This window comes from Cardiocondyla obscurior, linkage group LG16, assembly GCF_019399895.1.
Source record: "Cardiocondyla obscurior isolate alpha-2009 linkage group LG16, Cobs3.1, whole genome shotgun sequence".
Lineage (NCBI taxonomy): Eukaryota > Metazoa > Arthropoda > Insecta > Hymenoptera > Formicidae > Cardiocondyla > Cardiocondyla obscurior.
This window is the reverse complement of record NC_091879.1, coordinates 1,499,309-1,510,424: the sequence shown is the minus strand read 5'-3', so window position 1 is coordinate 1,510,424 and position 11,116 is coordinate 1,499,309. Positions and strand designations below refer to the sequence as shown.

The window sequence follows — 11,116 nt, the reverse complement described above, 5'->3', positions numbered from 1 at the left end:
AAGCCTAACAAGGTTTATACTTTTTTTTTTTTTTCTACGTCGAAGAAAAAAAAAGAAAACAAAAGATAAAAGACCCAAGAAATGCAGATAAAAAGAACCGACCTAATATTACAAATGCGTGTGGTAAAGAAGATTCTCTGACGTTTCTGTCTCCTCATCCCTCTTTGTCTTTCTATCTACCAGCTCGTTTTATCCAAAGTGCATACGTATGTAAACAAATGTTTGTCGCAACCAATTTTAAATTTGCGCCGGTCGACTAAACGCGAGATAAATAAATCTCTAGGTGCCGCGGAGGGGAAAGCTTTCGCGAGCGAAAAAGAGAGAGAGAGAGAGAGAGAAAAAAAAAAGAAATGAAAACTACCTTCGACTCCTGCGAGAAGAATTCTTCCTCCTCGAGACAAAGTACGATTGCGGTCGCGATGGATCGCGGGCTGCTTATCTAAAAGCCGATCGTGATGTAGGTGCGTTTGCCACCTGCCAGTCGCGTTAAATATTTGTGAAGGTGCCGCGGTGTCGGTGTGTCGCACAAACGTGGAAGAAACGGAGCTGATCGTCGTATTCAAGACGTAGGGATGGCAGCGGAGATCGACGGCGAGGAACGATCGCATCCACGATGCATCAAGCTGCCGCCCGCCGTCGAGGTGTTCGCCAATTTAAAAAATGCACAGACCTTCGCCATAGACGTGGGTACGTTGCCGATCGTGATCGATCCCTACGCGGTTCCTGACCCCTGCGAGAGGTTAACGCGGACCGTTGCGAGGAAACCGCACCGCGGTTGACATTTGCGTCGTACACGAACATAGCACTGTAACGTGATATCTCTCATACGGATCGGCACACTATCGCGTATTTAATTATACCGATACGCTTCGACTTGTATAATTATCATTCGTTAATAGTCGAGTGAAGCATAAATTAATGAATTACTCATACATTGTCTGTTTTTTTTCTCTCTCTAATTGTTCTCTTAATTTTATGTTTCTTTTATGAATGTTGAAAGGGGAATATTTATGTTACGTCTTCTAATTATTCAATGTAAATACTTCGAGTGTAAAAAAAATTATTTTAAATGTCACTATTATTCGAAATAATGCTATCATTTAAATAATTTTAATCAGATTTTGCCTGTCGCGATTAAGACAAAGAAATCAATTACGAAAAAATGTGCAAGTTTTGCAGAATTTTTAGAAGCTGAGTAAAGTTTATATTTTAATTAATATTGTATATTTTCAGGATTATCACTAACCAAAATTGCCTATTACTCGACGGTGAGTTATCGCAAGGCGCTTTATGAAGACGAGGAAGGTTTAAGGAACAGTGGAGAAAGAGCATATAAAGTATTTGAGGGCAACAGACTGCATTTTGTTAAGTTTGAGACTAGATATATTGAAAACTGCTTAGACTTTGTCAAAAAGAATTTAGTGGATGTTGAACGTTTTCATGGGAAAAGTATTAAAGTTACTGGTGGTGGAGCATTTAAATATACCTCATTGCTTCAAGAGAAACTAGGATTGTTGTAAGTATTACTCTGTACTTTCAATTTTGTTCGCCCAAGCAGATTTTGAATTGTTTACTGATTGATAAGATAACACTTTAGAGTTGATAAAGAAGACGAGATACACTGTTTGATAAAGGGCTGTAATTTCTTGCTTAAAAATATACCATGCGAAGCGTTCGAATACCACCGACATGCAAATCCTGAATATAAATTTCAACCAGCCGGACCTAACATATTTCCATATTTGCTAGTTAACGTTGGTAGTGGAGTTAGTATTCTTAAAGTAAGTAACAGATATCTGGTAAATTTATAACTATTAAGTTAACGACAAATTACCGATAAAGATTTTTTTTTCTTTTTTATAGGTAGAATCGGACGAAGTATTTGAAAGAGTCGGAGGTACAGCTACAGGAGGCGGCACATTTTGGGGACTGGGATGGTTACTTACAAAGAGAAAGGTATGATAATTATGTAAATTTTTTTTTATTACTGTTATGGCACACGCACGTTAATTAATATTTTAATTTGGACGTGAATTATGTTTAATCTTTATAAATATCTAGAAATGAAATTATGGTGAAATAAATTATTATACGAGAGGATTCTACTCCGTCGTAGTACCGTTGAGTGATGTGAATTGTATATATAAATATGTATTAAAACAATGACTTTAAAAACATCCTACTAGGACTTTGACGAATTGCTGCAACTTGCAGAACGAGGAGATCACCGTAATGTAGATATGTTAGTGAAAGATATTTATGGCGGCGATTATTCCTCACAAGGATTATCTGGAGAACTTATTGCATCATCTTTTGGCAAAGCGGTGGCTTGTGGTAAGAAAAATAATGTTATAAATATTTGCATAACAAAATTTTTCTTCGTGTAAGAGTGAAAAATCTAAGAGAATTTAGCAGCTATGAAATTTATACAAGGGACTTCAAATTTATTAATAATGTTTTAGGGAAGCCAACATTTTCTGAAGCCGATCTAGCGAGGAGCTTATTGTTCACTATTAGCAATGATATTGGACACATAGCTAGTTTGTATGCAACAGTTTATAATCTGGACAAGGTTTATTTTGGTGGCTACTTTCTTCGTAACCATCCACTGTCAATGCACGCCATCTCCTATTCTATCAAATATTATTCTCATGTTAGTCCTCATCTATTTGCAATTCTCTCGATAAATCGAGTTATATTTTTGAATAAAATAATTTTTTTTTAATTAATTAAACGTTAAAGTTCAAGATGCATGTGTAATTTTGTAACTCTATAATTTACATTGCTGTCACATATCCATTATTTAGGATAAGGTAACGCCTCTCTTTCTTCGCCATGAAGGTTACCTTGGGGCAATTGGAGCATATTTATATGGTACAGAACAAACAGACAAATACAGCTGGTTGGAAAATTATGCCGGGTCATCGAGTTTCAAAGATTCTGTATCGACCGATCTCGGAATTAAAGTCGATCAATTAGAAATCGATCAAGCAGAATATGCTGTTACATTTTGTCCACTACTGAAAGATCCCTCGTCTTATAATCCTGATACTACAGATCTCGCTCAGGATAAAGAAGCAAGGTAAGACCTCCAGTTAATTTCAAATTATTCAAATAAAATAAAAACTTTTATATTTATAGAGACTATTGGCTGCAATGTTTTGAAGAATCTGTGGATAAATTTGTGTCGAGAGCTATTCACAGTCAACCGCATAGTCCGACAGCAAAAGATAGAGGATTAAAATTGAAAGAGAAATACATTAACAGATTGCATTATTTTCACGCTCAACCTTTGTAAGTCTATCGTCGTTATGATAATACGCGTAAAAACCCAGTTCTTTATTTATTGAGTTATTAATTTGTAATGTAAATTTGCAGTGCATATGGAGCACTTACGGTTAGAATATTATTGGATACCATTGAACATTGCATGAAAGAATTCGATTTTCCAGATCCATATTTACATGTAAGTAACAATACTTATAAGCTTTTACTTTTTAAGAAACTTTTATATATCATATAATGATTTATTTACAGCAAAAAAGAAAAGAAAATGAAAAAGCATTGGAACATCTACATGATCGAATAACTGCTTTAGACAAATTAGAAGGAGCAGAAAAAATAAACACTTTGATTCTTGGCGTGCTTAGTGGTAATATATTTGATTGGGGTGCAAAAGATGTTGCAAAGTTATTAGAAACCGATGATTTTGGTTTTGAAGAAGCGCAAGTAAAAATTCCGGGTAAGTTTAGTAATGAGATTTAATACAATACTCTCTTTCTAATTTTTTGTAAATTTTAAAAGCGCGTTGAAATAATATTTTATTATGAAAATTATAGGTAGACCATGGCTAGAAGATAATTTAGACGATTGGATACACAGATTACTGAATGGACCACCTCACAATTGTGCAGCCATTTTTGTCGACAATAGCGGTGTAGATATAGTTCTTGGAATTCTACCATTTGCGCGAGATTTGTTGCAACGCGGGACTAAAGTTAGTTCTACTGACATTATTTGCTTAATTCATATTTTTTTAACTACTTTTAAAAAGTTGTTATTAAATCATTTATAAAAATTATCTGCTTGCAATACGATTTTCATGCTTTTTTTTGTTTAGGTAATATTGTGCGCTAATTCTATGCCAGCTCTGAATGATGTAACTTATCCTGAATTAGTCGTTACATTACGAGATGCTTCAAAAATCTGTAACGTTATCAAACAGGCTCTAGAGAATAATACTCTTATTGCTATGGAAACTGCACAAGCAGGTCCTTGTTTGGATCTCAGGTATTTGTTTTATCATATATATTATAATTACGATATTTTATTTGTAATGTAAAAGCTGTATTATAATTTAATATGCATATGTTAATTTACTAATATTATTTTGACATTTACTAGTCGTCTGAATTTGGAACTGTGTCTTGCAATGGTGAAACACAACGTGGATCTCATAGTCATCGAAGGAATGGGTAGAACTTTACATACGAATTTTCATGCTAAGATGAAATGTGAATGTCTAAAATTGGCAGTCGTAAAAAATCGATGGCTAGCGCGTCGTTTAGGTGGCGATATGTATGCTGTGATATGCAAATATGAGCAACCATCGATAGACAAGACCCAAGATATTGAAATAAATTCAGATGCAAAAAAAGACGGTTGCCTATTAAAATGTACAGGCGAGGCAACAGAACTTTGCAAATGCGATAATTCTAATGATATAAAGACGAACGAAGTATCGGTGTAAAACGAGCAATACACGATTTTTTCCAGACCAACTAATAATTAAATATATGATACATTGCTTTCCAAAAAAAAAGAATTTTAAGAATTAACGCGCAAATACGCTTAAATTTTAGAAATATGATCGAATCTGCACTGATAATTAGATTTAAACATACAGATACGTCATGTGATCATCTAAGATAATCGTCAATATAATATAAGAGACTATTGAGAGAAAATATTTTATTGATAATCTATCAATAAAATTTTATCTTTGTATTTTTATTATAATAACTGTTCAGTATGTTTCAGTAATAACTGATGTATTACTAGTGTGTTCTTGGTTTTTTCAAGTTCTCAAAAAATTATCATTAACATGCCATTAGTTTCTAAATTCTGGATTTCTTAGTTTAAATATTTTTGAAATCAAAGTGTAAGATCTATAAATAATATTTCATAATTTATCTCATTATAATTATGCGAATGAAGAGAGTATGACTTTTTACCACGTAAATATCTATGCATGTTAAATACAATCAACAAAACAGCTAAAAAAATTGTAAATTCTAAAACAACATCGTTGTTTAATAACTTTTTAATTTGTAAATTAACGATTTATTGTAATACGCTCAACCTTCTTCATACAGTCACAATTAATGCTAAAAAAGTCGTTAATTATCTTATTTTTTACAGCTAGGACTATGTATATAAGCAAACAGTGCTGAATTTTATATTATAAATGATTAAAAACGTTATATAAATAATTGGTTGAAGACAATAAATCTGTTTTTATACATAATTTGCAGTTGGCGTAATTACTAAAAAAAAATGTATATTAATTTGTAAAAGAAAAATCTCTACATTATACTACATAATAATAAATAAATTTTCTGTGATACTATGATTTAATGAGATAAATATAAAACAAACAGAAATAACTATTTGTGGAACTAGTTCTAATCAGGTTAATGAATTCTGAGTTAAATTATCAATTCTGTCCAATTTCGGAGAGTACTAGTGATTAAACGAGAGAGATGAATGCATAAAGTGACATAGTAAGATGAAATGTACTTATGACACATCGTGTAAAAGCAATTCTTTCGCGTGATAAATAAAATTCAAATTATCTCTGTAAATATATAATAAAATGTATATATTTATATATATTGTAATTAATATATAACGCAGCAGTGCAAATACGTATGTACGATGTAATTTTCTTTTGTCTCCGTTGTAAGTTAAGTTATAATTTTCGAGATTTGTATACCGTACAACTACACAGAATGTCAGTTATTATTAAATGCAATATATTTTTGCTTTTAACATATATTAAAAAACGCCTAAAAAGATGTTGCGAAATTCCGCGTGGTATTTATTATTTTTATGAATATGTGCAAACTGTAAGAACTGATATTATTCTATTTAGTCTCTTCCTGTTACGATAATAAATAAATGCGATATTTTAAATTCTATCGAAGTTCTTCTAATTATTATTTTCACCCAATTTCCTGTATATATTTAAAAATAATTTATAATATTTTTAGTTATGTAATAAAATTGTTTATCTGTGACAAATACGTACTTTAATCACAAGTCAATAGGTGCAAAGTATAATTGCATTCTTCCTATTTAAAACCTTTAAAGAAATTAATTTTAATAAAATATGACAAGACAAAGTTAAATTTAATAACGAAATTCAATAATAATAAATTTTTTATGAAAAGAATATCTCGGTCTACAGACGTCGAAAAAATATCTTTTTCCACGCGTTTTTTTAATAATTAGAAGTCTTTTTATTCAAAGTTGTAAAATATGTAAAAATTTCGTAATCAGATGTAACGAAGGAATAGAAAAAAGGTCCATCCGTCTTTTAAATATAAAACGAGTAAAATAATAAAAAAATCTATAGTAGGTACTATAACACCAATCGATAGCTTTTACTTTGGAAATAAAGTTCGAAAATAGACTTCATTCATGAAAAAGTATAAAGAGAGCCGAGGAAGGAAGCGAAAAAAAAGTCGCGAAAGAAAGAACTGGGAAATGCGGCGGACTGGTTGATAGGGCAAAAACGAAGGAAAGAGGGTCCTGTGCATGCTAGACACGCTTCGCGTCCATTTCTTTTAGCCACGTTCTACGCAGTGTCCAAGTCGGAGCTTTATTAAATTCCCGTTGCACGATATTGTCCAGTCGAGAAACCAGACCGGTGCGCGCAAGCTGACACAGCCAATTATCTCCCAATTTGTACCGGTGTGATAATCGATACTCCTTCAGATATCACCTCCAATCTGTATGTGCTATATACGCTATTAATCCTATACAGTCGCCTCATCGAATTATTGGCACAGATGGTTAAAAATAGAATTTCTCTACGACAGCTCGTACTTTCGACGATAATATTTAACATACCTTTTTTTTTTTTTTTTTTTTTTTTTTAATTAACAGTTTATCATATAAAATCTATTAACTGTTTAACTTTTGTAATTTCAAATTTTATATTAAAACAGAAAAAAATAATTAACTTGCGTGTGAGTTCGATTAAATTAAAATTTTTAATTAAAAAGAAAAAGGACATTATTGTAAAATAATTGTCGCTAGAAAATTCATTCATTTTACACGCAGCATTGCACTGTAAACGCCCAAGAATTAAGCCCCATTATTATGCGACATCGTGTTCTGCAAGAGAGGAAAATACAGGCTCGTGTATCTTACATGAAATAAATACCTAAGATTCGACGCTGCATCGAGCTCCATGAATCTTTCATCTCCAATATACAGGGCCACTCGCACGAGACGGCCAACGTGTTCTATCTCCCCGTACGCGCTTCGCCGAACGTCTTCTATGTTATATTAGATGACACCGATAGAAATTTGACAAAACGAACTAGCGAAGGAAATTACGTCTGTCGTGCAGTTTATCGATTTATGTAAGATGATTTAACTTCAGCAAATTGTATTTCTATATAAATTTATACGATAATTTGGCAATATTTAAGAAATAAATTAGGTATGCGCGACTTGAATCGCGCGCCGCCGCGATTTCGATGTAATATGACAAGGAATTTTATAAAATTGAAACAATTTCGCAAAAATCGAAAAAAGACCGCCAATATCAACTAGATGCAATTGCAAAGCTGGCAGCTTTCACTGAAAGCAAAGCTTTCCAATAACATTTTTGTGCAAAGGAATGGTTTCGCTCGCGAATTGCACGCGCCATTGGTTAGAATAGAATTTTTCATTTTTCAAACTGGATGGTTCAAATCTTTCAAATGTACGTAAAATGCGTATCTACAAGGAATTACAATACGTTTAATTAAAGTGTTGAAACTGCGCTACGTGAGCGATATGATGCGAAATTGTTATATTTAACGTCGGTTACAGAGATGCCGAATATTCCGATTTCCATATGATTTGCAGAACACAATTTTGTTGTCGCATTTGTGGCCGTACAATAATTTAAATGAAATATGGGTTTAAACAAATTAATTAATTTTGAAATAAAAATGTCCCCTTTCTAATGAATGTTGAATTGTTCAAATAACCAAATTATAATAAAGTAATGAATGGTTAAAATACAATAAATAATTTAGAGTAATAAACAACGCGCATTAACACACGTACACGGTATTCATATTAATTCGTGTAAAATCAACGATCGCCATTCCTATCAAAATCGTATTATATGAAAATTCCAATTAATTGTACGTAAAGAGAGAAATTTCTCTACCTGCCAATAATGCGTGAGCAGTCGCGCTATTATTTTGCATGCAACTGTTTAATTTTCGTGCGCGGGTTCAGGGAGAGCGGAAAAAAAAAAAAAAAAAAAGAAAAACATTCACGAAATTTATGCGAAAGTCCACGGCGCGGCCCGCAATTAAAACACTGCGCACAATAAAGCGATTTTTGCCGGGCGAATTTTTTTTACGCGCTACAAACGCGACGGAACGAATGGGAGCGGAGGAAAAATTGAATTCGTGTAAAGCACAAATGCTTTTCGAGTTCACGGCGACGCTATAGATTTAACGAAGAACGTGCACGCGCACGCAGAAGAGATTCCGCGGGCGATTGTGACGCGCATTCTTCTTTCGCGCGGCATCAATTTACTTTTGTCACTGGATATTTCGAATCGATCGAGCAGGCCGGAAGTGTCGCAGTTTACATTACCTCCGATATATCTCTCGACGGAAGAGGAAAAGGGGAAGGGGGAGCATAACCGCCTGTCCTTTTAATGTATTTTGATAGAACACCGCAATTCGACCAGATCAATATTTCAAACCGGGATGCGCTCCTGCCGTTGCGAAACAATCTGACGCGGATCACGAGAGGATTTTATTCATTTATTTATATTACGCGGGCTGTAAAAAGTGAGCCATGCACGCGCGTATTCATTATTCGCCGAAGTGCACTTTGTAAAAAGCGCACTTGTCATTTCGTTGCGTTCTAGATTTTCCGTACGTGCTTACCGCGAAACCGCGCGGGACCTAGTCGCTAATATCAATTGACCCGCAATCAGGTGTATTACTTATTTAAACGATAAACGGAGTCATGTACACGCTAGAAAGATCGAACGTAACGTCGCCTAAAATAAAATAGATGGTTTCTTTTTGGGGATATGAAATTTATTTTTTGTGAGATCCGTTCTCAGAGTATATATATAATTTTTTTTACGATTTATTTACACTTTTGTACGCGGTAAATGTTGAATTTGTACAATACGTATTTTATCCGTACGTACGCGCGTGCATCCGTTTCTTCAAATATTTTTCCGTATTACGTAGCGCGTAAAATTTCCGATGGAATTCTGATTTCCGATTCGAATTGTAGATTCGTCTAGATCGAGGAGCTTACAAGATTTTGTAAACAGCCCCGAATGGACAAATCGTGTAAATAACTGAGATATGTATTCCGGGCGAGTTCGTGTTGCGCGCGGCTCGAATTGTCGACTAATATTTTAATTAACAAAATTAAATAATATAAACGGCCGCGATGCAGATCACGTAAGCGCGGCTTTCACGTATCGCTACGTTGAAACGTTCGGTCGCGATAATACGAGATGCGTATTTTAACGGCCGCAATAAAGTAAAATACTTTAATGATCGCGCAAAGTGATTCTTTAATCACGGTAACGTTCCTTACTGTCACAACGGTAATGCTTAATCTCATCGTTTCGCCGTTAATTTTTTTATCGTCCAGGAAATTGGATCGCATCTCGCGCATTCGCGGCGCACTCGTTAAAATACAAAACACGAGGCCGCGTTGCGCATTTAATCATTTTATGTTATTGTAACGTTACACGATATTGACTCGTCGGCGTATTATCGCACGAGAGATGGCTTATCGAAGAGTTATTATGACGTTATCGGGTATTCTTGCGTTATGCGTTTGCACCCCCTGGGCAAATGATTAAAGCATCGGCTGTAGACCGCTCGATTCCGCGGTGAGGGAACTAATACGCCGGGATGTGTTTTACGCGTGTTTAAAGACGGAGGAAAGCCAACTCCGGTTTTCGGTCGGTTGATTAATGCGATTCATAGCCGCGATCGCGGGCGCGACGATAACGGCAGGATGCATCCTCCGATCGGGGGCGGAAGAGCCACGGAGAAAGAGGATGAACGAGAAGAGAGGAAAAACGGAGTCGGACACCCGATTAATTATTTCAATTTTCCATAGCGATGCGCCCGATGAAAAAGAACGGGCAGCAACCAGCGGTGACTATAAACGGCCGCTTTTATTCCGCCGACCCCGCATGCCGACCGATCTGCTTTTCATTTTTTTTTTTCTTTTTTTATTTTTTCTTTTCCCCCCCTTTTCCTCCTTTATCCTCGTTCTCGTTTTTCCGCCGCCACCGCCACGGTGGATCCCTACCTAATGGTCCTTTCTCGAGTGCGGACTGGCGGAAACCTGCTGCAACGTTTCGCGCGAGGATCTATTTATCAAGGTCCTGGACGCCACGCGGCCAGCGCGAGATAAATAATTCCGCTTCGCCCGCTGGTATCGCCGCGGACCATTTCCGCAGCTTTCTCCGTGCACTTACTTCCCATCCCACCCGTGAGAGGAGAACGCGCTTGCTAAGGACATTGTTTAATCGAAGTATGCTAATGAACACGTTTCCAGGATGCGAAACCGCACCGCCCGCGCTAAGAGCATGACGTTGTCTGTTGTTGAAAATCACACGTCGTAATAGATACCTTTCTCAGGACCTTCGCAGCGACTTGTTATTTTCACATTATCGCACTTCGATCCGTAAAACACTCTCAACTACGAGGGCTTTATTTCTTCCGAGAAATCTACTATTTAAATAATTAGATAATTTTTTATTTTTATTTTTTTTATTTTTTTTTTTGTAATGCTTCTTCTTTTTAAGAGGTAAACAATTTTTAATAATTTTAAG

General features: G+C 35.2%; 1 protein-coding gene across 1 annotated transcript; it reads left to right on the top strand.

Moving 5' to 3' along the window:
* The first annotated feature begins 185 nt into the window (after positions 1–185).
* On the top strand, positions 186–6,200 carry LOC139108884 (4'-phosphopantetheine phosphatase). Its single transcript, XM_070667536.1, has 13 exons — positions 186–687; positions 1,234–1,516; positions 1,598–1,781; positions 1,864–1,956; positions 2,187–2,334; positions 2,463–2,653; positions 2,808–3,082; positions 3,142–3,294; positions 3,379–3,466; positions 3,538–3,742; positions 3,840–3,997; positions 4,121–4,290; positions 4,405–6,200. Exons 1-13 carry the CDS (start codon positions 573–575, stop codon positions 4,748–4,750), a joined length of 2,409 nt encoding a protein of 802 aa, XP_070523637.1. The 5' UTR covers positions 186–572; the 3' UTR covers positions 4,751–6,200.
* Positions 6,201–11,116: the final 4,916 nt, after the last annotated feature.